This window comes from Arvicanthis niloticus, chromosome 5 (assembly GCF_011762505.2).
Source record: "Arvicanthis niloticus isolate mArvNil1 chromosome 5, mArvNil1.pat.X, whole genome shotgun sequence".
Classification (NCBI taxonomy): domain Eukaryota; kingdom Metazoa; phylum Chordata; class Mammalia; order Rodentia; family Muridae; genus Arvicanthis; species Arvicanthis niloticus.
Genome location: NC_047662.1, coordinates 28,374,253 through 28,401,365, shown reverse-complemented (window position 1 = coordinate 28,401,365; position 27,113 = coordinate 28,374,253). Strand labels below are relative to the sequence as shown.

Here is a 27,113-nt window from a genome sequence, read left to right as displayed (position 1 = left end):
CTAACAAACAAAAACAGATGAATGAATGAGAAAGTTCTAAGAGTTAAAAAGAACCCAGGCAGGGCATACTAGTGTGTACCTGTAATCCTATCACTTGGAAGGCAGAGGCACAGGGGACTCACACGTTCAGTCTGGTCTACATATTGAATAAGACCCTGCATTTAGGGGGAGGAAAAAAAGTCCTAAAAATGGATCCTAGTAATTAGCCCTTCAGGTACAAGCTGAAAATTTATGTGTCTGGAGAGATTCTCTACCAGGTCACCTATACACACAACAGGGACACTTGTCGTTTTCCTCCCAGCCCCAAGAGAACAGCAGCTGATCTTTTAGACATCCTATGAAGGAAATGTTACCACCCCCTTTTTCAAAATGAGGAAACTGTGGCCTACAGAGGGTTAACTGGGTTAACCGAGCAAGTGAGTGATGGAAGCTAAGTCCTGAACCCTGGTTTACATGACTCCATGTTGGTTTTACTCTTCCAACTGGCATTTGGGTGACTGCCCATGGTCTGAAACCCTTGTTTGTGTGGGCTGTGAGTTCCTCTTGCTTTCTTGAGTGTAGAGCGCAGCTCTGTAGGGAGGTTGGCCATCTCAGGTGTCTTGGGGACAGTTAAAGCCTTATGCAGATGTAGCATGGGGAAACCTGTGTTCCTACCTCAACTTCTGAGTTAGTCCTTTGACTTTAGGAGGCTCACTGTCTCCTCTTTGTTTTTCTAGGAAGTGTGCACATGCCTGTGTGTTGGGGAGGATCAGTTAGAATTATGCATTTGCAGCTGTTTTGTAAACTGTAAAGCTGTAAGCCAAAATCACTTGGGATAGCTGATGTAAGAGTGTACAGAGCTCCCACTTGGATTCTAAGAGGTTTTGCATCTCTTAGACAGGTTTAGTCTGTCCCTTCCTCATTGTGGGGTTCTGTACATAAATGGATTTGGTTCCATGGGTGGAATGTCTTTCTGCTATCCAAACAACCCGCTTAGACCATGTCTTGCCTCGTGCATTTCTGACATGGTCCTTTTTTTTTTTTTTTTTTGAAAGGGTCTTAGGGTAGCCCAGCTAGCTTTGGCCCACAGTGATCCCCTTGTCTCAGTCCCACTAGTATAGTACTGGGGCATTTCTTTTGTTTTTCTTTTTCTTTGGGGGGGTGAGGAGGTGGGGTATTGCAGGGCAGCTCTCACTATGTAGTCTAGTCTGGCCTCGGACTCTGCCTTCCTGAGTGCTGGGATTGTAGGCATGTGCCACTGCACCCAGTATGCCAGGGAATTTTTTTTTTTTTTCCTGGTCAAACTGCCCAGTGCCAGCAGAGTCCTTGTGTCTGTTGTCCTGAGCTGGTAGATACTACCTAGTCTGTCTGGCTCTGTTCTCATCTGATCCCATATCAGTCCTGGCCTGGCAGGGGGCAGGATTCACCTGTGAATAACACTTGTGCCTTCATATCCAGCCGTCTCTGTCCCCTGCCCTAACACTGGCCTCGGTGCCTTGTAGATGCATGGTTTATTTTCTCTTGGCCTTTTGGCAGGCACTGGGCTGTTGGACTCAGCAAGCAGAGTCGATCTTGCTTTCTAGAAGCCCCCAACCTGGGATGGGGGGTGGGGGAGGTAAACAAACCAATAGTTGCAGTCCAGTGGGAGGGTGCAGAGGTAAGCTCTGGTGTTCTGAGTAGTGGAGAAGGCCACCTAGCCCTGGCAAATTGCTGGGATTATCTGTTATAGGTGACAAGACACTTCAATGAGGACCGAGAGACAACAAGGAAGCCAGAGAGAAGGATAGGGCAAGACTGTTCATGGCACATACAGCTCCCATGACTCATGGGCTACATTTAGCCTCATATAAGGCCAGTGAGGTGGGGGAGGTAGCCTGGGTCTGGCAGCCTTACTGGAGAGCTTGGGTTTCTTCCTGAAAACTGGGAGCCTTGCAGGACCTCCACAGTAGATAGCTGTTGATGCTGCTGCCCAGTGGACTCTGTCTGTCCAGCCTGTTACCCAGTTAGCAGAGGAAGTGGTCCCTGCATCCTTTTTATCTCCTGAAGGAGAGTAGTGGCTTACTGCTCTGTCCTTGGTACGGAGAAGTACCGAGGATGCATTGCAGAAAGGCGCCACCAGGTGGTGGACCTTAAGATTACAGAGCCCTCATCCCCCAGCCCCCTCATTTCTTGGCCATATAAGACTAAATCTGTTCATGTCATGCTGACCCTGCCCAGGAAGAATGAGGCTTCAGGTTCCCATGCTGCAGTTATGTACCCAAAGACAGGCTCCTTTAAACTTGTGAACTGAGTCTTGGGAGCTAGTCAGCAGGTAGGACTTTGTCCTGTGTCTGAGAATACATGCCAAAACATTATGACTCTTGTCCACTCTAAACACTTGTACATCTAAGAGAACAAAGGCATTATGTACTATAACCCATACATGCTTTTCAATCCAGGAAGTGTAATTGGGGCTGAAGAGATGGCTCAGTGGTAAGAGCACTTGCTGCTCTTCCAGAGGACCTGAGTTTGGTTCCTAGTTCTAATATCAGAGGCTCACAACTGCATATAATTCTGCTTCTAGGGGATCCAGTGCCCTCATACACATGCATATGAGTAAAAAATTTAAGAATGTAGGTGACACTACCGTTATCATATATTTACACACACATACACACACACAGTGTGGGTACCTTTATTTACTGGTTGAGTATGTTCTTCATGGCATTCTTCTCCAGGGTTACCCCTTGCATTTATGTGCCGTGTACCATTAGTTTCTTTTACCTTGCTGTTTGTTTGAGACCTGTCTCACCATGTAGACTTAGCTAGTCTGGAATTCAACCATGTATCAAACTGACCTCAAACTCAGAGATCTGCCTGCTTCTGTCTTCTGAGTGCTGGGATTAAAGGTGTGCACCACCACCGAAGACTCACTTTGTGGCTCATACTGACCCAGAACTCACTATTTAGCTGCAGACTCAGAACAGTCCTGCCCCAGCTGTCCCTATGCTGAGACTGCAGGCATGAACCACCATTCCCAGCTCAGTGCTTCTACCCATGCCCTCCTTTTGGAGACAGGGTCTCATGAGTCCTCAGTCTGGCTTTGAACCTGCTGCGTAGCCAAGGATGACCTAGAACTGCTGATTTTGAGGTGCTCGTCTTCCTGCTCTCACCTCCTGAGTCCTGTGGTCACGGTTCTATACCTGCCTTCTTGCCCAGTCTCAGCATTTCTTTAACTAGCATTGATGCCTTTGAAGCATATAGATCCATTTTGTTGAAAGGAACTCAACTCAGGGTTGTCCCAGTTAGGATTCATTTTGTACATTTTAGCCAAAGAAGAGTATAAGTAAGGAGTGCATCTTTACGAAATGTGCCACACAGGAAAGCCCCTGGTGCTCATTCTGTCGTCAGTGACAGTAACTCCTGCCTTTTGGGCCAGGTTGCAGCTTGCTGTTCTTCAGTTGGGGTGAATTTCACCCATCTTTTGACTGTTCCGCTGTTTTGAGAAAAACATGAATCCAGAATTAACTCCACAGAGTCTTTCAGTGGAAAGGAAGGTTTGGAGCCCAGCAATGCATGCTTCCCCCAGCCCTGCCCCAAAGGGTCTTAGGCTAGAGGTACCACATCTTCAGTTCAGGCTCTTCCCTAACCCCCACACTACCACAGCTGGAATGGGATGGTGGAACTGTCAGAGATGGCTTCATCATCCTGGACAGCCCTTACTGTGCCTCAAGCAGAGTAGTGCCAGCTGGTGTGCCAGTCTTGGTCTGCAGAATGTAGAGTGTCTGCTCTCTGAAGGACTGGCAGGCACGGGGGGGATGTGATGCTCTGTGCCTCCGTTCAATAAAACAGGTGTTCCTGTTGACACCCCACCCCCACCCCCAACAGCTATGCCCAGCCTTCCCCAACAGACTCACCTGGCTCTCCTCTGTTCTGCCAAGTTCTGCTCCAGGCTCTTTCTTCTGCTGAGCTACAGGGCTACCTCAGGCTAGCCACCAGTCCTTCAGACCTATATATAGTCTGAGGCAGCAGATTAGACACCCCTCAAGCCTGGGTACCTTCCTACTTCCTGTTCTCTCTAGCTCTCAGTTCAGTGACTGTCCCCTTTCCCTTGGACAGGAGAAAAGCTATCCACAAGCTTTTGTCTGTTCTCACTCTATGGCCTTGGCTGGCCTGGAACTTGCTGTGTAGACTGGGCTGACCACAAACTCTCAGAGTTCCCTCTCTTGGGACTCTGTTGTCACTATGCATGCCCACACCTGGCTATAGGCAAGCTTCTAAGCACAATTCATCAAATGCTTATACTATCTTAACAGGTTCTCTGCTAAACCTTTTGTGCGAGTTATCCCTGGTAATTCGTAGGAGAACTGTGGAAGTATGGAAGCTGTCATTCTCTGTAGATGGAGACAGAAAAAGAACCTTGCCCACAGCTCATCACCAGTGATGGTGCTGGGGTGGAGTCTGCATTTGACTTACTCCAGGCTCTTTGGTTGCCATTGGACTGGGCTGGGCATGAGACAGCTGAAATCAGAGTCCAGTTTTGACTGAGAGACATTGTTGTAATCGAGGTGCTCTTGGTACTCTTGGGCAGTGACTCACTTTTTTCTCTCTCCCTTGGAGAATCTGGAGCAGGTCCAGACTCCTAACCAATGCATGACAAACGGATTGCAGGGTGTGAGCAGGTTGGTCTTCTGCCCTCACTTCCAGGGCCAGGTGAGGAAGGTACAGGTGTAGGGTCCCTGCCTTCAGTAGAAAATGCCAGAGGTTAAAGACCAGAAGATAACAGGCTGCACAGCTCAGGACCAGTTATTTTGATTGATTTTTGACAGCCAGGAACCTGAGGATAGGGAGTGGACCTGGTGACAGGGCAGCATGAAATTGTTGGCTGACCTGACCTGGCAGAATAAACATAGTTGTTTAGCCAAACAACTAGTGGGCACTGGCAGAACATGGCTCCCAAATGCTGTGTTCACAGGCACACATACAAACATGTATGTGTTCCCACAGTAAAGCAGTCCACTGCCCAGGACTGTGGGTTGTTTCCCCGCCAGGAGGATTGGCCTCGTATTCTTTCCTCATGGTGTTGGTTTGCAGTGTCACGAAACTCTTCAGAAACCTGGAGGCTACTTCAGGAAGCCTTGGCCCAAACTGGGAGGTCTCTGTAATCCTGGTACCCCAGAGGCTGGAGAAAGGAGATTGTTTTAATTCAGGAATTCAAGACCAGCCTAGGCAACATGGAAAGATTCTCATCTCTAACAAGAAAAGTTAAGGAACTTGAATGTGGGTGCTTTCTGTCTATACCCAGACCCACAGGCTGCACCTCAGACTTACTGAGGCAGGGGGTTCCCTCTGCCCTGAGCCTGTGCATCAACACACTGATATGTCGATACTTCTGGGTATGAGTGTCTGGATCCAACACAGCGAGGTTTTAGTTCTTTTTAGTTGTGTTGAATTGAGGCCAGGCTGAGATGGGGGAACAGATCCTGCCCTTAGCTCAGAACCACCCATCTTTTTAAGCCCTCACCCTTTGGAGATGTGCAGGTGTGTTTGCAAAGTCTAATCATGCTCTGCTATATAGTACCTGACCTGCCTGTGCCCACCACCCTTTCTGTGCCTGCCCTGTGTTCTACACTCCTGGACTCTGGGCATCTTTAGCTGTAGAATTTTCTGTATCTCTTACAGATCTGGCTGGAGCCTCTCATTGCCTGGTAGCTTTCAAGTGAGATGATGTTTTAGCATAGGTAGCCCCTGTCCCGATGGTTCTCAACCTGTGGGTCACGACCCCTTTGGGGGGGGGTCAAACAACCTTTTCACGGGGGTCACCTAAGACCGTCTACATATTATTCACATTACAGTTCATAACAATAGCAAAATTACAGTTATGTCGTAGAAACCCAATAATTTTATGGTTGGGTCGCCACAATATGAGGAACTATATTGAAGGGGCGGGCACAGCATCTGGGCCTACTGGTGGCTGACTCAGATCTGATGATGCCTTCTCGCTGAGGCCCACTTACACCCCCCAGGCCCAGCAAAGCCCACAAAGCCCCCTGCTTTCAGAATTCCTATTCTGGTTACAACCTACAATTGGTGGGTTTGCTGGGCTGTGTTCTCTTCCAGTGCCTTCCTCTCAGGCACCCCACAACCCCATTTTGTCTCACCAAGCTTTCTATTGAGGTCCAAGTTGGTATGGCACTGACTTGCAAGGACAGAACATGGGAAAGTTGAAAAATTCAAAGCTCTACAAACTTCAAAGCTGAGATTGTTGAGTTCCAGGGCTGCTGAGACTTCAGCCTGGGAGACATGAACCCATATCTGAGGGGAGCCTTACCCCCAGGGTGAGGACAACTGGTTAGGGGGAGGCTTTTCCTGAGTTCTTTTGGGGCCATAGCAGCCAGTACTGCTACTAGAGCACCTCAAGTGCAGGGTCCCTGAGACAGGCCTTTGGTGGACCATTTAGAGATCTGTTTGGAGCATCCCTGTCAGGATGGCTTGAGGGCAGAGTGGAACCACCTGTGTGTCTGCCATCTGCAGGAGCAGGGCCAAGGAGGTCTATCTCTGAAAACCTCATCCTCCAGTTTTTCCCTGGCTGTCTCTTCACCATGATTTCCTTTGCTTGAGTCAACTCTGGGTAGCAGGGAATGATGTTTAGGAAGGCAGGCAGTCAGGGTACCTCTTCCCCGCCAGCATCTTTTCTATCCCTGCCCATCTGCTCCCATCCTTCTGTCTGCCATGTCTTGGAGCTGTTCCCATGCCATTTGCTTGAGTAGAATCCTGAGTGGGGTAGGAGGGGTCAGGCTAACCCACTCATTGTCTGGGCCGCAGCTGCTCCCTGCAAACAGGCGTCTAGACTGTGTGTAGGCAAAGAAGCAGCATCTACACAGATGTGATATGCCTGTCTGGTGCTCTCCAGGGAACTACTGGGAAAAAAGAGGAGGCTCAGCACTCCAGAGAGGAGACCAGGATCAGAGTGTAGTGATACCAGCTACTTACCAGAGGCTGCTGGCTTTAGCAAGAACACCAACTGGAGGGAAGGTATCTGTTTGTTACTATGTGCTGGGCTAGGCACCAAGGTGCAGTGGTTCATGTAAGTGTGTATAAGATTCTTTTTCTAGTGGTGGCAACAGTCATTGAACATAGACACACAAATTAATGTAATAAATAATAATAAAAATAATGTAATATTTTATTATAATATAATATAATAAATATTTATATTATAATTATAAATAAATTATATATAATATTTATATATTAAATTATAAATAAATATTATAATATAATAAATATATTATTACAAAATGTGGGAAGTACATGGAGGAAACCACTGTACATATTGTGGGACCAGGTGAGGGCCATTGGCAAGGAGCTGTCAAGCTTGCCTTCTCTGAGGAAGTTGTATGTACACTAGGGGTGCCCAGGAACTCCAGGCAAAAAAGACACTGGTGTGCTGCTGCTGTCTGACTTTTTGGGGTGTATCTAAAGCTATTTCATTCTTCTCTGCTGTGACTGCTTCCAGCAGAGATCACAGCCAGATCTAACCATGGCTGCCTCTGCATCTGGGGACTGTTGGATGTTAAGAGAAGCCCGTATTGACAGGACTGACCCTCAGCATGAGGAAGCTTTCCAGGATAGCAGCAAAGTCTAAAGGAAAAGACACATATCCTACTAGATAGCAGTTTAAGCAGTAACACTTTCATAACCATAGAAATAAAAAAAATGGAGAACCGGGTTTAGTTCCTGAGACTCACATGCTGGAAGGAGAAATGCCGCTTGTCTACTAAGATGTGTGTATACTTACACACACACACATACACGCACATGCTCTTATACATAAATAATGAATGTAATCATTTTTAAAATAGAGAACAAAATAAAGAAAATGTAAAAAGAAACAATGGGTACAAGCAGTAAGCATGTAGAGCAGGCTCAGCCTCAGACATAAGACGTAGGGCTCTGGAGTGTGTAGGTAACGGAAGACTTAGGCGGGAGGAGAGGAAAGGGGGGTTGTAATTATCCCCAAAATAAAAATTAGAAAGAAAAAGAATTAGGACTTTAAAAAGTAATAATATCCCCTTTATTACTCATGAAATGGGTCATTTGCGAGAGTGAGGAAGCAGTCCTGGTTCAGGTGCAGGGCCTGCGACTGTGACTCCCTTCCCCCACGCTGCTGATGGGACTGTCAGTTGCCACAGCCTGCCTGGGAACAGCTTGCCACTGCCACTGGGTGTCAAATGCTTTAGGGAAAATAAGGAAAGAAGAAACGTTCACCCTGCCAGGCACAACAGCTCATACCTATAAGCTAACCACTGGCCTGAGAAAGGCTCACCACAAGTCTGAGGCCATCCTGACTATATAATGAGCTCGTAGTCACCTAGGTCCTCAACCTGGGCCAGACAACCTTTTCACTGTCTAAAAAGACAGATACTTACATTATGATGTATAACAGTAGCAGAAATAAGTTATGAAGTAACAAAGAAAATAATTTGAGGAGCTGTATTAAAGGGTTGCAGCACGAGGAAGGCTGAGAACCAGGGAACTAGAGTGAGACCATCTGAAAAGAGATTAATAAAAATAAAGTCCTTTACCCCATTTGACTTTGCAGTCTTGCTTCTTGGCAGTTATCCTGAGGGAACAGAGCACCAAGAGCAGTCCCCGTGAGCCACCACAAGGCTCTGCTGGGTCCGCCTACCTTTCTGAGCCTTGACTCAAAGAGTAGGAATAACTATCTCTTTGTTTCTTTCTTTCTGGAGCTGGCCAGAGCCTAAGTTTGCCTTTTCTGGTACTTTGGGCTCCTTACTCTTTCTCTTAAGTCCCCTGCCCCCACCAGGTGCCTGCTTGCTGTGTGGCTGGCATCCATTCGGGCTGAACTCGCATGGATTTTCCTTCTCTTTTCTGTTCTCTTCCCCTGCATAGCTGTTGATGTTTGCAGTTTGCCTGCCCTGGGGTTTACATTTTTAAGGGGGTGGGGGGAGAGCCAAAATATACAGGCATTTACGTGACCATTTTTTAAAAAGGAAGGAAATAGATGCCCATAAAGTGGAGAAACAAAACACCTCACGTGATGCTACAGGAGAGTGACAGGGTACTTTTACCATGTGCAATTCTGTTTTATATTTGCCCTGATGAAGACTGACACAAGGCCAGTGCTCTGCCACTCTGCTCCAACCATCTTCCAGCCCATGGTTTTGGTTTTTTGGCTTGTTTGGGTTTTTGAGATGAAGTCTCTCTCTGTAGCCCTGGCTGTCCTGGAATTTATTTGTTCTATAGAGCAGGCTGGACTCAAACTCAGAGATTCACCTGCCTCTGCCTTAAAAGTCCTGAGATTAAAGGCATACACCAGGTCTAAAGTTGTTTGTTTGTTTTTACAGCTTTAATAGGATATATTTCACGTACTATAAAATTCTATCTAAATTAAAGAAAAGGGAAATTTGCAAAATGGCATCAGAGCGTGGTCCATATTTTTACAGTAATATATATTACTTTGTATGATAGTGAAAACCCAGGAAGCACAGAGGCCTGACTAGAGAGCAGCTGTCTAGGTGGTGAGGTTAGGTTCCTTGGTTTCCATGTTAGCTTGTTTTTCAGTGTTGGTACAGGGAATGCCAGTTACTTCTATATGGAAATGAAATTATGAAAGAAGTTGGTGTTCTATGTCTCCGAGCCCCATGGGGAATGGGGCTTGGTTGCCTATCCTGTCTTGGTAGAGGTTTTTCTTCAGCACCCACACAAAGTCCTATGCCTCCCTCTGACGCCTTTCAGCAGACTCCCCTCCCCTCCCTTCTTCTGTGATCTGTGTCTACTGCCTTCAAGGACATGTGCTGTTGGTGTGGAATGACTTTCAAGTAAAGGAGTTATGATTCCTTTGTCCTCAGGAGCCTTGGCTGCTCCTCCTGGTGGGGAGACGGCGACCGCAGCAGCTGTGGGAGGTATCCTTACGTTAGTCTGGACTCGTGTCAGTCAGGAAAGCTGTTGACTTACTCAACAGAAAGGATCTTTTCTGTCTTGTTTAGAACTGAGAATGAAGCGGAGAGCATCAGACAGAGGAGCTGGGGAGACGTCGGCCAAGGCCAAGGCTCTAGGGACTGGCATTGCTGGAAATAACGCAAAGAGAGCAGGACCGTTCATCCTGGGTAAGCCTCTGAGCATGGGGGTGTGGCCAGGGCACAGCGGCCACATCTCTGACCTATACACAACAGAGGGAGGTGCCAACTAGGGCTGTGGTCCCTCCATAGCAAAAGTTGTCAATTTTTGGTCAGTACACCAGCTTTACAAAAGCCAGATTCTAACCCCTCCCCTGAGATACAAACCTCAGAACATCAACAGGCTCACAAAAGCACACGGCTACATTAGAACTCACCATGTGAGGCACTAGTTGACTTTTTCTGGAATGACATGATTGATTTCAGTGTTTTTGTATAGCATTTCCCTGAGCTTCTTGTCTTTATTTTGTTTTAGGGAAATGTGTTTTGAGACAGGATCTATGTAGACCAGGCTGGCCTTGAAGTCACACACTGCCTGCCTCTGCCTCTACCTCCTAAGTGCTGGGATTAAAGGCATGCCCTGAACTTCTTATAGAATAGTGTAGAAATTGGGTGGATTGAATGTTTCCAGGAGGCCGAGGAGCAGCAGGGCATTCTTCATGGTGTTTGAGGCCCAGCCAGTCTGGGTTGTTGCTGGTCAGAGTTACCGATAGTATGGGCTCTGGCACCAGGGCCTTAGTAGAACTTTTGTTTTAGGACAGATTTTGGAACTTAGAGGCACAGCCTAGTTCCAACTTCAGACACTCAGAAAATAGTTTGTAATGGTGCCTGCTACCAGCAGATAGCCCTGTGCTGTTTGTGGGGGTGTGGAGGTAAACGGTGATGAGGATGAACTGCTTCTGCCCTCCCCCAACTTAGCGTGTTTGTTGGGAAACAAGACTGTAGCTTCTCAAAGTTGATGAACAAGGGGGGACACAAATGAGAAGATCTATGGGTAGTGAAGCCAGGAAAGCCTTACTGCCTAGCCCAGGCTGGCCTCAAGCTGGCCAACTTCCTGCACGAGCTTCCTGAGTGCTAGGGTCAGAGGTGTGTACCACACTGGACACTGGAAACTCTTTGAAGACTGCCAGCAAAAGCCAAGTATGTATCCAGGAAATGCACACATGTCCACCTCCAGTCTTAGAAGAGACTTTTGGGGGCCAACCCAGTAGCTATGAAGAGAAGCCCTACTCAGAAGGCCCCTGGAAAGTGAGCCCATGGTTCTGTGTGCCGTAGGTCCCCGCCTGGGCAACTCACCGGTACCGAGCATTGTGCAGTGTTTGGCAAGGAAAGATGGCACAGATGACTTCTATCAGTTGAAGGTAAGAAGACAGGCGAGGACCCTCAGCCTGGGTTGTCCTAGCTGTTCATCCTCCCTCATCGCCTTCACACCTGCATCACCTGTGAGCAGCAATCCAGCTCACACAGAGTCTCCCTCAGCAGCTCATGTAAGAGCTCTGTGTGAACTATAGGCTGTCAAGACAAGCGGCTGTCATGTGTGCTCGTGTGAGCTCAGACCAGGCATAGCAGAAGTGAACTCACTTCCCTGTCCAGCTGTTCTCTTGGGTAAAGGGAAGCATTGTTCTTTTTCTTCGTGTGCTTTCCTGCAGATCCTCACCCTTGAGGAGAGGGGCGAGCAAGGGATAGAGAGCCAAGAGGAAAGGCAGGGCAAGATGCTGCTGCACACCGAGTACTCTCTGCTCTCCCTGCTGCACACACAGGATGGCGTGGTCCACCACCATGGACTCTTCCAGGTGAGTGGCCCCCACACTCCTTGCCCTACCTGGTGTCTGTTAAAGGCACCTCTACTCTCTGAGCAGCTCCCAGCTTCCAGCTTGTGACTCTGGTGTTCCTTCCCTGCTCACTGTCAAGGTCTGGGCAGAGGGATTTGGAATCAGGCTACCGTCATGTTGGTGCTACAGTGTCCATGACAATCTCATCCTGAAGAATGGCTCACAAATGACAACTTACAGCAGCCGGGCTAGCTTGGAAAAGCTGCCTTTCTGAGGGAGAAAAGGAAGTCATTTAATGTCCCTCATGCTCTTTCCAATTGTGTTGTCTAGATTGACCAGGCTAGAGTAGAAGACAGCAAGAGCTGGGGTCACCTGTAGTCAGCTCTCACAGTGTGACTGGACCACAGTCCTTTTGCCTGCCTACAGATTTCAGGTCCTTGTGCAGATGACCTTGAATATCTATTGTGTGACCTCAGGCAAATCATTTCAGGTCTCTGAGCCTCAGACCCATAGGGACCATGGGAGAGTCGCAGCATTATCTGTCTTAAGGCTGGTTGGCAGGTGCACAGGAGTGCAGCCAGCCCTGGCTGCTGTGACACCTACTCATCACACTGTCTCCCTGTCAGTGTGAACACTGACATAAAGCCCCTGGAAAACACTAAGGAGACTGAAGTGTCGCTTCCCAGCCTGGGCTAACAGTAAGCTACCCACTCATACCCACACCTGTCAACGCCTTATTTTTAGACTTGCCATAGAAGCAGCTCCCAACATTGGAGCATTTCCCTGAAACAGAAATGAAGTTGATTTTAATATCTCAATTCTGATATCATTATATGGAATTCTGGTATTTCCACATGCTTGGCTTTCATTCTCGCATTCTTTTGGATGACAGAAGTGACCAAAAGTACCTTGAGCAAGTCATCTGTGTGTGTTGGACACTGGGCCTAGACCCTGCAGCAAGTGAATCCCAGATCTGACCCTGCATTTAAGGAGTAATCTGGCTATTTGGTCCTTCCTCCAGGAGTTCCCCAGATGGCTTTGTCTGTGTGCTGGCAAAGACCCAGCCTCTTCTGGCCACCAGGGTCCCAACATTCTTGTTGCACTTGTTTTTGTCACACTTGGGCTCCCTTGTAGTAAACAGAGTGACTAGGGCAGCAGACCCAGCGTTAGTAACTGACCTGCTGGCCCCTGACTGCAGCAGGCCACAGTTGGCTTCCTTAATCCTTGACATCAGGGAGGGAAAGATTGCTAGCTCCCCTTTATTCATGAGGAACTAGACTCATGCAGTGGAGCTATTTGAAGCCAGCACAGGTTTTTTTTTGTTTTGTTTTGTTTTGTTTTTGCCAGTTATGTGACTGCCCAGCAGTCCTGTAGCCACAAGGAAAGCCATTGGACAGTCAGGGCTGTCTACAGGAAGAGAATGTAAGGAGGACTTGTTGAGTGGCGCACAGGTTGAGATCCAGGTAATGCAACAGTGGCTGCCTGAGAACAGGAAGGCTGAGAATCCAGTGGCTTTTCCATCTACAAGCCGTCTCAGTCTGCTGCTGAAGACCTAAAGGATTCCTGAGGGGCTGCTGCTCTTCAGTTTGTATTGGAAGGTCTCTGTAGTCCTGACTGGCCTAGAATTCAGTATGATAACCAGGCTGGCCTCAAACCTTCTAAGTGCTGGGATTAAAGGCATCAGTCCCCCAAGCCCTGCCTCAGTTTCCTTCTTCCATATTTTACGCAGGTTACCATGTAAAGTGCGGCACCCAAAGACCGTCCTTCTGACTTTAGTAGGATTTAGAAGATCCCTCCTGGGCGCACCAGGCCACTCAGCATTTAGTTGACTCGATGCAGTCAAGTTGGCAGCCAGAATCACCCATCACCCACAACACTGTGTGACGTCCTAAGTTTTGCAGGGTGGCCGCTCTTGAGCTTCTAGAATCTTATGCCTAGAGTAGTAGCACGTGGCTTTTATCCCAGCAGATGGACCTCTGAGTTCAGGACCAGCCTGCTCTATATGCTGAGTTCCAGGCTAGTCAAGATTACATAGTGAGACAATCCAGTCTCAAAAACTGAAAAAAAAAAAAAACCATAAACAAAATGTCTACAGCCTTGGACATGGATAGAGGAGATGTTGGAGTTAGCTAAACTCTGGAACTACAGGAGGAGGAAGACACCCCAGGGTCTAGCTTCACTGCTGCTGCAGGGTGCTGAGGGGCCAGTTGGCTTTTAATGCCCAAAGCTGACCATGGTCATAGCAGGAAGCCTTCACCTGAGATGTTGAACATGAGTGTGCTGGACTTTGCTCTTGTGCTACCCGGTCAGGCTGTCTGGGTCTCTGTCTCTCATATAGACTCCTGCAGGTTTGAGTGGCCACCTGTGTGTGCCTCACCGAAGGCAGCAGACATCCAGCCACTTCCCTCTGGACCTCTGAAGGAGAGCCTTAACTCCCTGGCCTTGGCCTGTCTCCTTGCCTCCCAGGACCGCACCTGTGAATCAGTCGAGGACACAGAGTCTGGTCGGATGGTAAAGAAGATGAAGAAACGCATTTGCCTCGTCCTCGACTGCCTCTGTGCACATGACTTCAGTGACAAGACCGCTGACCTCATCAACCTGCAGCACTATGTCATCAAGGAGAAGAGGCTCAGTGAGCGGGAGACTGTGGTCATTTTTTATGACGTCGTCCGTGTGGTGGAAGCCCTGCACCAGGTGAGGCCCAGGACCCACATGCCCCAGAAAAAGCATCTTTCTTGGCTTCTGCTCATCAGAAAGCTGCTTGGTCCTGAACTCACTTGGGTAGACTTTGCAGCTGGGAGTGTCCAGAGGGAGGTGACTAAATGTCCATTGTCCTGGGTGACACATTGGCCAAAGCCAACCATGGTCCCTGTGAAGGCCAACAGACAGCAGCCCATCAGAGCTCCAAGCAGCAATTCCCAGTCAGTTATAGCCATAGGCTATCTGATAGGATTGGGGGTGCCAGGCACCCCAAGGTAAAGGGCAAGTGCTTGAGCTTCGTCCAAGGCTCTGTGGGCCAAACCTGGAGTAAGTAGTTCCAGAAGTGCTGTGGCACTTGCTCCTTGTCCCTGCCTCTAGACTGAAGCTTGTTCTCTTCATAGACTAGTCAGTGGAGTAAGGAGAAAGATTTACCCATAAGCTGCTAGTCTGGGAGAAAAGCAGAAGCAACTGCTAGGCCACTTCTTACCCATTTCAGGTGCATGCTTGATGATACCTAAGAGATAGATCCTAGGGCATTCCTGCCTTCCCAGAACCCTGAGGAGCCTCCATCTTCTAAGGCGGACCCCACTTCTCACTTTCTCATGCAAACCATCCATTCATTGGTTTTCAGAAAAACATCGTTCACAGAGACCTGAAGCTTGGAAACATGGTGCTCAATAAAAGGTAAGTGCCCATTCTCCCTCCGCTAACCTCAGCGAGGGGGCTGACTCAGAGCAGTCTAGCATCCCAGAATCCATCCTAGGGCTGGATTTCTTGCTGAAGCTGGGTGTTCAGAATCTCAGAAAGAAAGCAACACTTGACATTCCCAGTACCAGGCTGTTGCCTGGGTCTTGGTGGCAGAGGGGCAGCAGATTGTTCTCTTAGATGCTGGCTCATTCGACCATGATTAGGGCAGCAGTGTAAAGATAGCAACTACGCAAGGTTTCAGGACCCCGTGGAAGGAAGATCTGCTCTGCAGGCTCCACAGTCCTGGAAAGACAGCACTCGGGAAGTGCCGTCTCACCGCTTCTCCGAGCCTCTCTCCTTCCCCTTCTCTTCTGGGTAGGTTAGAGGGAAAAATGGCAGCAGCACAGGTTTATAGCACAAGTGTCATGGTGGCGATTTGTTTCATGATGTGGTCAGCCCAGGAGAGGTTCCACTGTCCTTGTATAGCAGCCGAAGCCTCAGTGGTCATGGGAAAAGAAGCCGGAGAGAGGTGGGCCACTCGGGAGGGCAAGGGCCACAGGTTCAAAGCTCCAGCCTGATACAGCCCTGCTCTCTGCCAGCCCCTTTCCCCCTAGGGTTGAGACTGCAGACTTACTTCTGGAGTGCAATGCGTACCTCATGTAGCTCATTAGCTTGCCATCTGATGACGGGCTACTGACCAGAAAACAAATATCACATCACAGGACAGTGTGTAGGGAGCTAGCTGCATGCTGGCTGATAGAAAGTCTGAGCAAAGGTTTGCCAGCCTGGGAGCGCGAAGGGATGAGATACTTAGTGTCACACACTGCAAAGGGGAGGGAGGGAAACAGGAAATTCCAGGACTGCTTTGACCCCATCTGGCTAAGTGAGGAGTTAGGGAAGATGAAGGGGCAGGATGTGGGGGTCGGATCTGGCTCAGAGCCTGCCTGTACTGCCGACTGCGCCTCTTCTCTGTTTATTTACTTGTTCAGTGAATTAATTCATGTGTCCAGTTACCAGAACTCTGCACTTGCTTCTCATCTGCAGAAGTAGAGTGATTCCACCTTCCTGCAAAGAGCAGCCCGAGATACAAATAGATGTAAAATTGCCAGGTAGGGGTTTACTCTTCCTCAGAACACACCAGCGTCCATTCTAACAGGGCCTGAGGTTCCTGTGAGGAATGAGCCAGGAGCTCCTACCTTCAGATGAGGCCAAGTACCCCCCAATCTTGGCTGGGACTCAGAAGAGAAAGGCAGGTATTGGAGGGCGCTGGCCCCCTTGGCCCTAAGTTGTGTGAAGAGGGTACTGCCTTAGAGAGGATGAGATTGCCGGGCGGTGGTGGCGCACGCCTTTAATCCCAGCACTTGGGAGGCAGAGGCAGGCGGATTTCTGAGTTCGAGGCCAGCCTGGTCTACAGAGTGAGTTCCAGGACAGCCAGTACTACACAGAGAAGCCCTGTCTCAAAAAACCAAAAAAAAAAAAAAAAAGACTTCTAACACTTGGAAGCCAAGAGGCAGGAGCATCACAAGCTTGAGGTCAGTCTGAGCTATGTAAGCAAGAAAGACTGTCTTTAAAGTGTGTGTGTGTGTGTGTGTGTGTGTGTGTGTATGTATGAATGAGAAAGTGGAAAGCTTGGGTCCTGCTTGTCCTAGGCCTTTTGTGGACATTGCAGGACCCATATCCCTACCAGCTGGACTAGAGAGCCCAGGCCCTTCATAACAGCTGCATGTTGGCTTGCTGGCTCTCTAAATGAGCATCCCAGGGGTAGTCATGGAAACACAGTGGGGCTCCTGACTGGTAACTGCCAGGCTTTTTTTCCACTAGGGTTTTTTGCCTTCTCCCTTCTCCCAGCCCCTGGTTCTTCCCCTTTGGAGCTGTAGCAGGTCCTATGAGCTTCAGGTTACAGAGCGCACACTCACTGTACCTTACTTAAGTACCCAGGCACTCAGGAAGAGTGCAGGCGATACATGGAAAGCCCCTTCTATTCCCAGTTCATCCTTGGCATGCCAGCCGTTTCCCACCCACCCTGCCAGGTTCTTGTGCTAGCCTGTGGAGTGCAGACAAATGGGACGAGAGCCCCAGGAAAGGACACTGGGAGAAGCAAGGGCTGAAATCTAAAGGCCTCCTTGGGGTTATGTGAGGCTGACTGTGGGTTCCTTCTCCTCCTTCCTCTTGGGTAGGCAAGCTGCATACCAATTCCTAGAAAAGCAGAACACTGTGGTAGCCCTGGGGCCATAGCTGAAACGTGAGTCACCCAAAGCAGGCCTTGCTGACGCACATTGCCCCTCCATCCCTCGCCACCCCTTGATGCCCTTGCCCTCCTGTCAGGACCAACTGGGGGGTCTGGGACTCCTGGGGAGCTATATGCCACTCTCCCAACGTGGGTGGTGGTGGCAAGGCAGGCCGGTGTTGCCAAGCTTGAGGTCTCTGGGCTGACCATGGTGTTTCCTGTGAGAGACACTCCAGGTTCCTATGCAACACAAATGCATGTGCTCAGGGCCTGTTGTCACCCGTGTCAGAGACTGTATCTCCTGGGCTCTCCTAGGCATGCCAGCTGACAGAGAATAAGAGACTATTTGCAGCTTCCCCTGTCAAGACCACTGAGACCATCTTACCTATCAGAGCCAGCCCGGTCCTGAGAGTCAGGCTCTGTCATATCCCCCTTCACAGAAAAGGACATTTGAGTTTCTCAAGAGCTTCACTCAGCGAGGAAGTGCAGAGGAAGGATCAGTCCTGGGCGACTGAGTCTCAGACCCACTGCCTCTGCTTTGAGCCATCCTCCCAGCATCCTAAGCCTCAGAGACCACAGGATACATTTGTGGCTACAGTGGCCAGTGCAGAAACACAGGGCTGTTCTGTAAAGCTGTACAGTCCTCTGTCTGGAGCAGTGACACAGGAGGCTCAGAGCACCTCCATATGCAGATGACCCTTGCTGAGACCCTTTGTTTACACTGTAGCCTGCAGGCCACCAAGCAGGCTTCTGTGGGCACCCTGGGTAAGAGCTGGAGCCACATTCAGCAGGAAACATGGAGGACAGACCGGCTTTTGTTTGCTCCAAGCCCTTCGCCAGCAGAATTCCCTGAAGTAGCTGAAGGGCTCTCAGAGCCTCTTGGATGCAGCTCCTGGGGAAATCCACTTGTAGCCACATACCCTGCCCTTGAGCTCACCCTCCCCCTTGCCCTGAAGACTATTCTAGAAGAGGTGCCCTCACTGAGCATCTCATACTACGGCCCCCCAGCTGCCATGCTCAGCCATTAAGCACAGGACACTGCAGTTAGGAAAAGACGCCCCTCTTCACTCGTGCTCCCCTAGGTCCTTTTGGGGAAGACCATCCTCCCTTCACCCCTAGCTGTAGGGGACCACACCATGTGCTTCCTAGAAAGGTTCCAAGCCAAAAGCTGCCTGCTTGATGACTTGGGGGATTAGGCTTTCTTTTTTTGTTTTGTTTTCTTTTTCTTTTTCTTTTTTTTGGCCAAGGCAGTCTGAAACTCAAGACAAGAGATGAGTCAGCCTGGATAGAACAGAAGGAAAAGTCATTTGGGGCAGGGCCTTCCTAGGGGGTCTGGGGCCTAACAGACCTAGGCTTAGTCCTACCGGCCAGTGCTCCCAAGCTGTGTGACCTCAGCCAGGTCCCTTTACTTCTGGGTCTTAGCTGTACTGTCTGAAATAGAGTGTTGAAAAGGTCTCCTTCAGAGGTGGGAATGAATGAATGATAAGTGGGGATTAATGAAAACAGTGTACCTGAGTCCTGACAGAGGGAGGCATGCTACCCAGGGCAGGCCCAGAGTTAGCTCTGAATTTCCTGTGAGCCACCTCCATAATTGTTGAGATGCATCTCTTGCCTCAGCTCTGCTTCCCTTCGTCTGCTGAGTCCTCCTGGGATGCTGGCCCCAGCTCACTACATAACTGTATGGGAGCCGCATTCCTCATCTGATGTCAGTGTTCCTTCCCAGCAGGACCTGCTGCTCCAAATGAGGGTTGGTAATTGTTGGAAATAGGGCTGGAGCATAGTGAGAGCTCTGGTGTGCACAAGTCCTGGCTTTGGCCCCTAGCACAACAGGAAGTGAGCGAAACAGCCACAAAGGTTGTTAGGAATAGATATCACACTGTCTCATGGTGCTTCTGAATATGCCTGCTAAGCCTGTGTACATGATGTGGTGTGGTTGTAGCCCACAATGACCTGTTAAATTTCAGGGTGGTGTCTTGTAAATGAGGGCATTCACTACACAGTATGGGTTCTACATGCCTAGCCTCCACAAGCCCATGCAGAAGGACCCCAGAACTCTTCTAAAGGCTACATGATCAAAACTATGAGCAAAGGGAATCCCAACTTGGCAGCACCACCGGTTCACAGTGCCCTCCCTTTCTGGAGTGAACCTTCTCTCTTGGAGGCCTTGAACCAGTGAAGACCCAGGCCTGCATTGCTGGCCATCCCTCACCATTGGGCTCAGGGTTGGAGTTGCTCCTAAACAAGGGCTCTTGTGCTGTCTCCCAGTTCTACCTGCCCATGGAGGTTACACCACCCTGAAAATTCCAGAAAAGTTCTCCATCCATCTGGTGCTGAGTCTTCTGGGGGGCTTGGCCTACAGTGGGGTTTTAGAAAGACAGACTGGTTGAAATTGGTTAACTGTGTGGTTGCTCTGTGCTGTGACAACTGCGCTGACACCCTCCATTCCCATTGTTAGCTCAAAGGACTGTGGGGACTGGGAAGAGTTGGGTGACACTTGGACCTAATTGGATCCCCACCACACCACCAACCCCCACCTCCACCCCCACCCCCACCCCCGGCTCCATGGAGAGACCAGAAGTTCCCAGAAAGGCTGGGCTGGAGGCAGAGGAGGCAGGGCAGTTGGTTAAGTGCTCACTAGGCAAGTATGAAGGGTTTGGGTTCAGATTCCTGCATCATAAAACCTAAAGTAGAGAATAGGGAAAGATACTAGATGTGGACATCTGCCTTTCTAATATGTACACACAGAGAGACACACCCAGCTGTCAGCTGGAGGGCATGGCATATGGTCAGCTTCCACACTCCACCAGGGCATGTGGAAATGTCACATGGGACCAGAATCCCCACATGAGGCCTGGCCATGGCGTGCTGAGCTTCCTGCCCAGAGGATGCACAGGCTGTCTCGGCTGTGGTGAGGGAGGCAGGGAGGCTCAGGACGCCCACTGGCCGCAGCACAGTGGGAGGGTTAAGGTCAGTCGCCTCTGCTGGTCTTTTCCTGCCTGTGGGAATGAGGGAGGTTTATTGAGGTTCCAGGTTACTCCCAGTCTGCGATATCGGTAAAATTTCTGGGAATTGTTCCAAGCTCTGAGCTTCAGCTAGAGCAGCAGGTTTAGGGGACGCTGCTGCTGCACTTCAAAACAGAGGCCTAGTTGCAAGAATAGGAGCCTGCCCCACCAGGGGATCTGACTTCGTTGCCTCTGCATTTATTCTGCCTCCCATTCTTAGGACCCATCGGATAACTATCACCAACTTCTGCCTTGGGAAGCACCTTGTGAGTGAGGGGGACCTGCTGAAGGATCAGAGGGGGAGCCCTGCCTACATCAGTCCTGATGTGCTCAGTGGTATGTGTGGTCCCCACGTGGGGTGGCAATACACTCCCTGAACAGATGGGAATCCTGGGGCAGGACCTGGACTAGGTGCTGGGGCCTTCCTGCCCCACCCTGAACAAGCTCTCTGGTGTAGTGGAGGAGGAAGACAGACTGGTCACATGCTCACATCAGGTTAGAGTAGGAAAGGGATGAGTGTGCCAAAGGAGCATAGAAAGGGCACTTGGGAATGTTCCCCAGTGCTGGGCAGTGGTGGCACACACCTTTAATCCCAGCATATGGGAGGCAGAGGGAGGTGGATTCCTTGAGTTCAAGGCCAGCCTAGTCTATAGAGTTCCAGGACAGCCAGAACTATACAGAGAACCTGTCTCAGAGGTAGGGGGTGGGGAGAGATTCCCTGGGATGTGGCATTGAAGCTGTAGTGTTAACAACTAGAAGCCCAGCTCTGTGAGCATGGTATAGCACACCCAGCACCTCAGCACACAGGCAGCAGGGGCAGGGTGGGTTCTAGGCTAGCCTGGGCTATATAATAAGACCCTGTCCCAACACCCCTGCCCCCAAATAAAGTTATACTACTAATCCCAAGGACAGTCTCACAAAACCCCCTTTTACAGATAAGGAAATTAAGGTAAGGCGACCTTTTTGTTTGGCACCTTCAAAAATTAGTAATAGGTTTCCCCGTGACACTGGTTTTATACTTTGTTCCCATTTGCCCTGCTCCAGTCCTCTTCCACATCCCTCCAGTCCCTCAAATAGTCCCTCCTGATTTTGTGTCCCATTACAGTCTGCTTTCACATACCCCCTCCCTGAGGTGGGGACATTCAGACCATACCACTGACAAGCTGGCAGAGAGGTTAATGAAGTTTGAATGTGCAAGTCCAGGCAGTGATGAGCACCTAAAAGGAGGGAGAGGGAGATGGAGAGGGGAAGGGGAGGAGGGGGAGGGGGAGGGGGAGAGGGAGAGAGAGAGAGAGAGAGAGAGAGAGAGAGAGAGAGAGAGAGAGAGAGAGAGAGACGTGTTCACCATCTAGTAAGGGAGCTGGAAAGCAAAGGACCCTGGCCGATGGTAACAAACACTGGAAGAACCAGAAATGAGGGTGCTAGATAGGGTGAGAGGCTGTCAGCCGTGTCCACAGATGGTCTGACCAGGGGCTCTGTCAGCCGTGTCCACAGATGCACTGACCATGGGCTCTGGGAGCTGCTGTCTGGGTGTGGGAGAAGTAGACGCAGGCCTAGCTCCCAGAGTCTCCATGGCTGATGGAGAAGATGATACAGAACCCCCAGAGCAGGGCACAGCAGGTGGGCTGCACAGAGCCACGCATCTGCAGGGGTGGGGGACTGGTAAGTGCAGGATGTCCAGGACAGTTGAGGAAGAACTTAATAGGGCTGGAAGCAGAGGTGGGGTTTAGAGAGAGGAACTGCCCAGGTACATCCTTCCCCCTGAGTGTGCCTGTCCTTTGTCCCCAGGCCGGCCATACCGGGGGAAGCCTAGTGACATGTGGGCCTTGGGTGTGGTGCTCTTCACTATGCTCTACGGCCAGTTCCCCTTCTATGACAGCATCCCACAGGAGCTCTTCCGAAAGATCAAGGCTGCTGAGTACACCATCCCCGAGTGAGTCCTGCCTCCTGGGAAAGGTTGGGAAGGGATCAGCTGGCCCTCTGGGATTTCAGCGAACAGACAGAAACACCACTGGGGTCCTGGAGTCTTGGGTCAAAGACCCCCAACCCCATTCCTCATCGCATGGCTGAGGCTTCTTCCTCTCTCTAGGGATGGGAGAGTCTCTGAGAACACAGTGTGTCTCATCCGGAAACTGCTGGTCCTTGACCCCCAGCAACGCTTGGCTGCTGCCGATGTCCTGGAGGCTCTCAGTGCCATCATTGCATCTTGGTAAGTTGTTGAGGCCCACACTCTGCCTCAACACTTTTCTTCAACACTTTTGGGGCTAAGTGCTCTGGTCAAGAGAGAGTGGTGTGGCTCTTGGGGCAAGAGACGCGAAGAATGGAGACAAGACAGGGTGTGATTCAGTCTCTTCTATTTTCTCAAGTCTCTCTTCTTGAAGGGAATTCTGAGGTATTTATATACACAAGCAGGAGAACACAGGTGAAAACATTTTACCACGTGCACCATACAGCTGAGGTCACTAAACAGCAAAACAAGCTATGTGGGATAAACAATATATTTATCAGAGTGTGCTTCAGCTGTTATAGGCTTTTGACAACCAAGTCTTTCATCAGGGTATATGGTTCCAGATGGCTGCAAAGTTGATCTAGCCGCTTTCTACTAAAGTCGGCTCCCAACAGTAAGTGGGCCTGTCCAAGACCGGAGCTCACATGTTCTGCTGCCCTACCCAGGAGAGCAGCCCGTTTCTCTGCTGTGCCATCAGCCTCAGATTCCTAAAGGCAGGGCTAAGAGGGAATGGGCAGAGTGCGGAGTGAGCATCTCTTGCCTGCTAGACATGCCAGCTGTGAGGTGGCATTGCCTTGCTGAGTTCTTAACACGGCCCTCAGCAGGACAAGAAGATAGAGGCCCAGAATAGTCAGCCATGTCAGACAGGTGCTGGCTGCGTCTTAAGCTGGACTAGAGGCAAGCCAGGAACAGTGGGGATCTGTCTAATCTGATGTGGCCACTTTCCCTGCAGGCAGTCTCTGTCTTCTCTGAGTGGGCCTTTGCAAGTGGTTCCTGACATCGATGACCAAATGAGCAACTCCGACAGCTCCCAGGAGGTGAGTGGGGACAGGGAGAGTTCCTGGGCTTTCCATCCCCAGCCCTTGCAATAGAAAGGTCCCTCTGGCCTGCCTTGTGACCTGTCATGGGAGCCCCCAGTGCCAGGCAATCACCTGGGCCTCTAGGATGGCCTTTTCCGGCCCCAGTCACATCTCTCCCTCTCTGACTCACTGGGTTCTCTCACCCTTCCTGCTTTTCAGTTTTTATATGATTCATTTATCCCTCTTCTCTCTCCTCCCTGTTCCTGAACTGGAGAAAGTGCTGGGTGAGGGTTGGGGACAGAGACAGGAGTGCTAGGCAGCAGCTGTGACAGGTTTCAGGGCACCCGAGAGGGAAGCTGGGCTTGAGCTGTTTATAGGAGCCTGCCTTCCCTGGAGCTCCAGAGCAAGCGCTGGGCAAGGAGGACCAGGAAGAGCCGTGTGTGGAAGCCAGCCCAGCTCACATTCAGTCCACCCTAAAACTCATGGGACCTATTTTTATCTGAGGATCAGAGAAGTAAACTGATATGTCTACGGTCACACAGCTTAGCAGCAGGGAAACTGTACCTTGATTCCAAAATCCTGCCTTTCTAGTCAGGACCTGCCACTGCAGTTTCACATTGCCTGCCTCCATGTAAAGGAGCTTGCTTGAGGCCATGAGTTGGCCTCAAGCCTCATGGCTTTGCTTTTAACCCCCACGTGCCCCTCAGAGTTCCAGAGACCCTTTTTGAGGAGACACCCTTCACTGCCACCCTCCTCACATGCACACACCCCTGCACACGCCCCCTCCCCCCCCCCCCCCCCCCCCCCCCCCACACACACATACACTGTGCAGCCTGGAAGGCCAGAGGACAGGCCTGTGTATGTAGCTAGAGCCTCCAGCAGCCACTCACATCATCCAGCAAGGTGAGGACTTCAGGGCCCTACACTCAGCTTCTAGGAAGATGGAGTCTGGATTGTGATGCCCGGGCAGCAGGACCTCAGCAGCCACACTGCTGGGCTCCCTGTGTTCTGTCTTCACCCTGGTCTCTCCACCTCACAACAGGCCAAGGTAACAGAGGAATGCTCCCAGTACGAGTTTGAGAACTACATGCGACAGCAACTGCTGCTGGCTGAAGAAAAGAGCTCCGTCCATGAGGCCCGGACTTGGGTGCCCAAGCGGCAGTTTGGTAGCATGCCCCCGGTCCGACGGCTGGGCCATGACGCACAGCCAATGACCTCCCTGGACACAGCCATCCTGGCACAACGCTATCTGCGGAAATAGTGCCCTCAGCTAGGGCACTAGCCCCAGCACACCTCTCCTCGGCCCACCTGAGGCCCAGCCATCAGGCCTGCCTGGGCCCAGGCCCAGCAGTGCTGGACTGACTCTCCCAGGGCAGGGATAGGGACAGCCCAGGTCACAGCCAGGGTCAACAGAGGTACCACAGAGCTACCTTTTGGGATGATTGCTTGATTGTTTTTTTATCTGAGAATTCTAGATAGATACCTAATCTGCTTTTAGTCATGACATTTTAATCTACCTCTGTCTCTTTAACCACGCTGTCTCTGGACTGAGTGCTGGGAGGAAAGAGGGAGCCTACGCTCACAACCCAGGCACTGGAACAGCTGCAGCCTGGCCAGGCCACAGATCCCACAGTCCGTATAAGCTGACCACGCAGCTTGCTGCTGGACCCCAGTAATCACCCCTTGCCATAGTCCACTGCCCCTCTGGGGCCTGCCCTCGTCTAAGCTTCGGAACTCTCACCTCACCTTCCGCCCAAGTCAAATATATTTATTTTTTTACAGAACTCAACTTCTATCTCTAGGTTTAGCCCATGGCCACTCTTCACCCCTGAGCCTGGCTGAACAATAGGGCCCACGTGTGTGTAGGCTCCCTTCTCACCCTCAGGCTCCTAGGAGCCCTCTTGCCAGTTCCTCTCTCTGCTCTCTAGCCACCAGGCTCTGTTTCTAGACTTGCTCTCTCTGTCTTAGCAGCTTCTCTGAGGTGCTGCACGTTTGCATTAGTCCCACCTTATCCATCTTTCACGTGGTACCCAGGTAACATGGACATAGTGTGAAGGGACCTGTGGCCAACTTTGGAGGATGCTCTGGGCCTACTGAGGACAGGCCACTTGTGCTCAGAGACCCTCTCACCTGCCGCAGAAGTGGTGCCTCTCCCAGAAGACTGGCAGATACCTATCTGGGGGTAGGACTTGGAGGGGAGCTGTAGGGATTGGGGACCTACCTACCTTCCTGGCTGAGAACAGCTCTGCTACCCTTTTTGAGCCGAAATTTTGAAGTGGATGCCCGTCTTGCCAGAAATGCTGTTCTCTCCAGAATGCCCCTCCTTGCACTGGACTTGGCATACCCAGTACCAAGCAAAGACCTAACTCTGGAGGCCTCAGAGAGGGCAATGTCACCCTCCTGGTAGGTAGTCCTAGGCCCTTCCTGCCTCATGCTCTCCAATGGGGAGACCATGTTTCCTAGAGTGTGAGCTGACCCTCACCCCCTGAAAAGCTGACTCACTGTGAGTGACCTTGGGCAAGTTCCCAAACCTCCTTGTGCCTCAGTTTCCCCATCTGGAAAAAATGGGGCCACCTCTTGCCAGCAGTAGCAGGGCTGCCCATGCCCCTTCCTCCCTATGCCCCATATCCAGCCCTGGGCGCCTGTGCCTCTGTTTTGCTGGGTCTGTGGGAGCCCACCTGAGCCCAGCAGTTAATTCCCCTGGCACTCAGCTCTGCCTCTCATTCAGCCATCTGGCCACTGAGAGTTAGGGCATAGTGCTGGGGGGTGGGCTCTTTTCTATATTTATTTGATAGCGATAAGTCTCCGAAGGGAGAAGAAATGCAGTCAGCCTGGGCCCTTAGCCCATGGCTGCCCTCCAGTGAGGCTCTGAGGCCTGGCCAGGGCCCTCCTGGGCAGAGCCCCTGCCTAGCCCCTCAGGCCCGACTCCACATGCCCTCCTTCTAAAAGCAAAGCAATACCTTCAGGTCTGCAGCGCCATCAGCCAGCCTGGTTCCTTCTGAGGGCAACCTGGTGGTATTTCTGGCAATGCAGATGAGAGGAGTGTGGGTCTGCCCTCGCTGCTGTCAGGCACTGAGAAGTCCTATTGTAAAGAAAAACAAAAACAAAAAAACAAAACAAAATGGAAAAAGTCACAAAAAAGTTTGTATAAAGACGTATTTTTGTACTACATGGGGACTCTTCCTGCATGTCAGCAATAAAACTTCCTGATCTGGAGCCACCATGGTCTGTAGCATGCCTCTGTTCTTGCCCTCGAGCTAGCCCACCATCCCTGCCCACAGCCTGGGCATCTGCATTTTAGCAAGGCGGGTCCTGTGCCTCTTGTCATCACAGCTTCTCGCCAGCAAGCAAAGCAGTTAGCCATACTGTCTGAAGTGGGAGGGGACCCAGGGTGGCCTGCCTCCTGCGAGTGAGTGCCTGATGGGAACTTGTAGCTTGCCTTGGCCCTGCTAGAGGCTCAATAGCTAGAGAGCCAGATGCTCATGTTAGAGGCCACCATGCCCCCACATGCCTGTTCCAGGGAGCTGGGATAGGAGCTTCCCTTTTCCTGTACTCCCCTCCTTTCCTTGGGACACCCAGGGGTGCCTGCCTGCCTTCCTACCTCCTTCTGTTCCCTAAGCTTAGACTACAAATTGTATTTCCCAAAAAAGCCAAGAAACAGGGAGAGCTTCCTGGCGAAGGGAGAGGTAGGCTAGGCTATCCCACAAATGAAGCCGCCCAGATGTAAGCCGCATTCCCAGGACTGCTCTGTCCTGCT

At 50.6% G+C, this 27,113-nt stretch overlaps 1 protein-coding gene across 1 annotated transcript in view; it reads left to right on the top strand.

Annotated features, from left to right (window-relative positions):
• Positions 1-26,572, top strand: part of Stk40 (serine/threonine kinase 40) — a 35,642-nt gene extending 9,070 nt beyond the window's left edge. Inside the window, exons 2-11 of the mRNA XM_034502665.2 lie at positions 9,972-10,091; positions 11,217-11,302; positions 11,591-11,734; positions 14,180-14,407; positions 15,045-15,097; positions 20,550-20,665; positions 22,118-22,262; positions 22,419-22,538; positions 23,290-23,374; positions 24,399-26,572. Coding sequence (XP_034358556.1) covers positions 9,980-10,091; positions 11,217-11,302; positions 11,591-11,734; positions 14,180-14,407; positions 15,045-15,097; positions 20,550-20,665; positions 22,118-22,262; positions 22,419-22,538; positions 23,290-23,374; positions 24,399-24,617 — 1,308 coding nt within the window. The 5' untranslated portion in view covers positions 9,972-9,979 and the 3' untranslated portion in view covers positions 24,618-26,572. The remainder of the gene's footprint in view (positions 1-9,971; positions 10,092-11,216; positions 11,303-11,590; positions 11,735-14,179; positions 14,408-15,044; positions 15,098-20,549; positions 20,666-22,117; positions 22,263-22,418; positions 22,539-23,289; positions 23,375-24,398) is intronic.
• Positions 26,573-27,113: the final 541 nt, after the last annotated feature.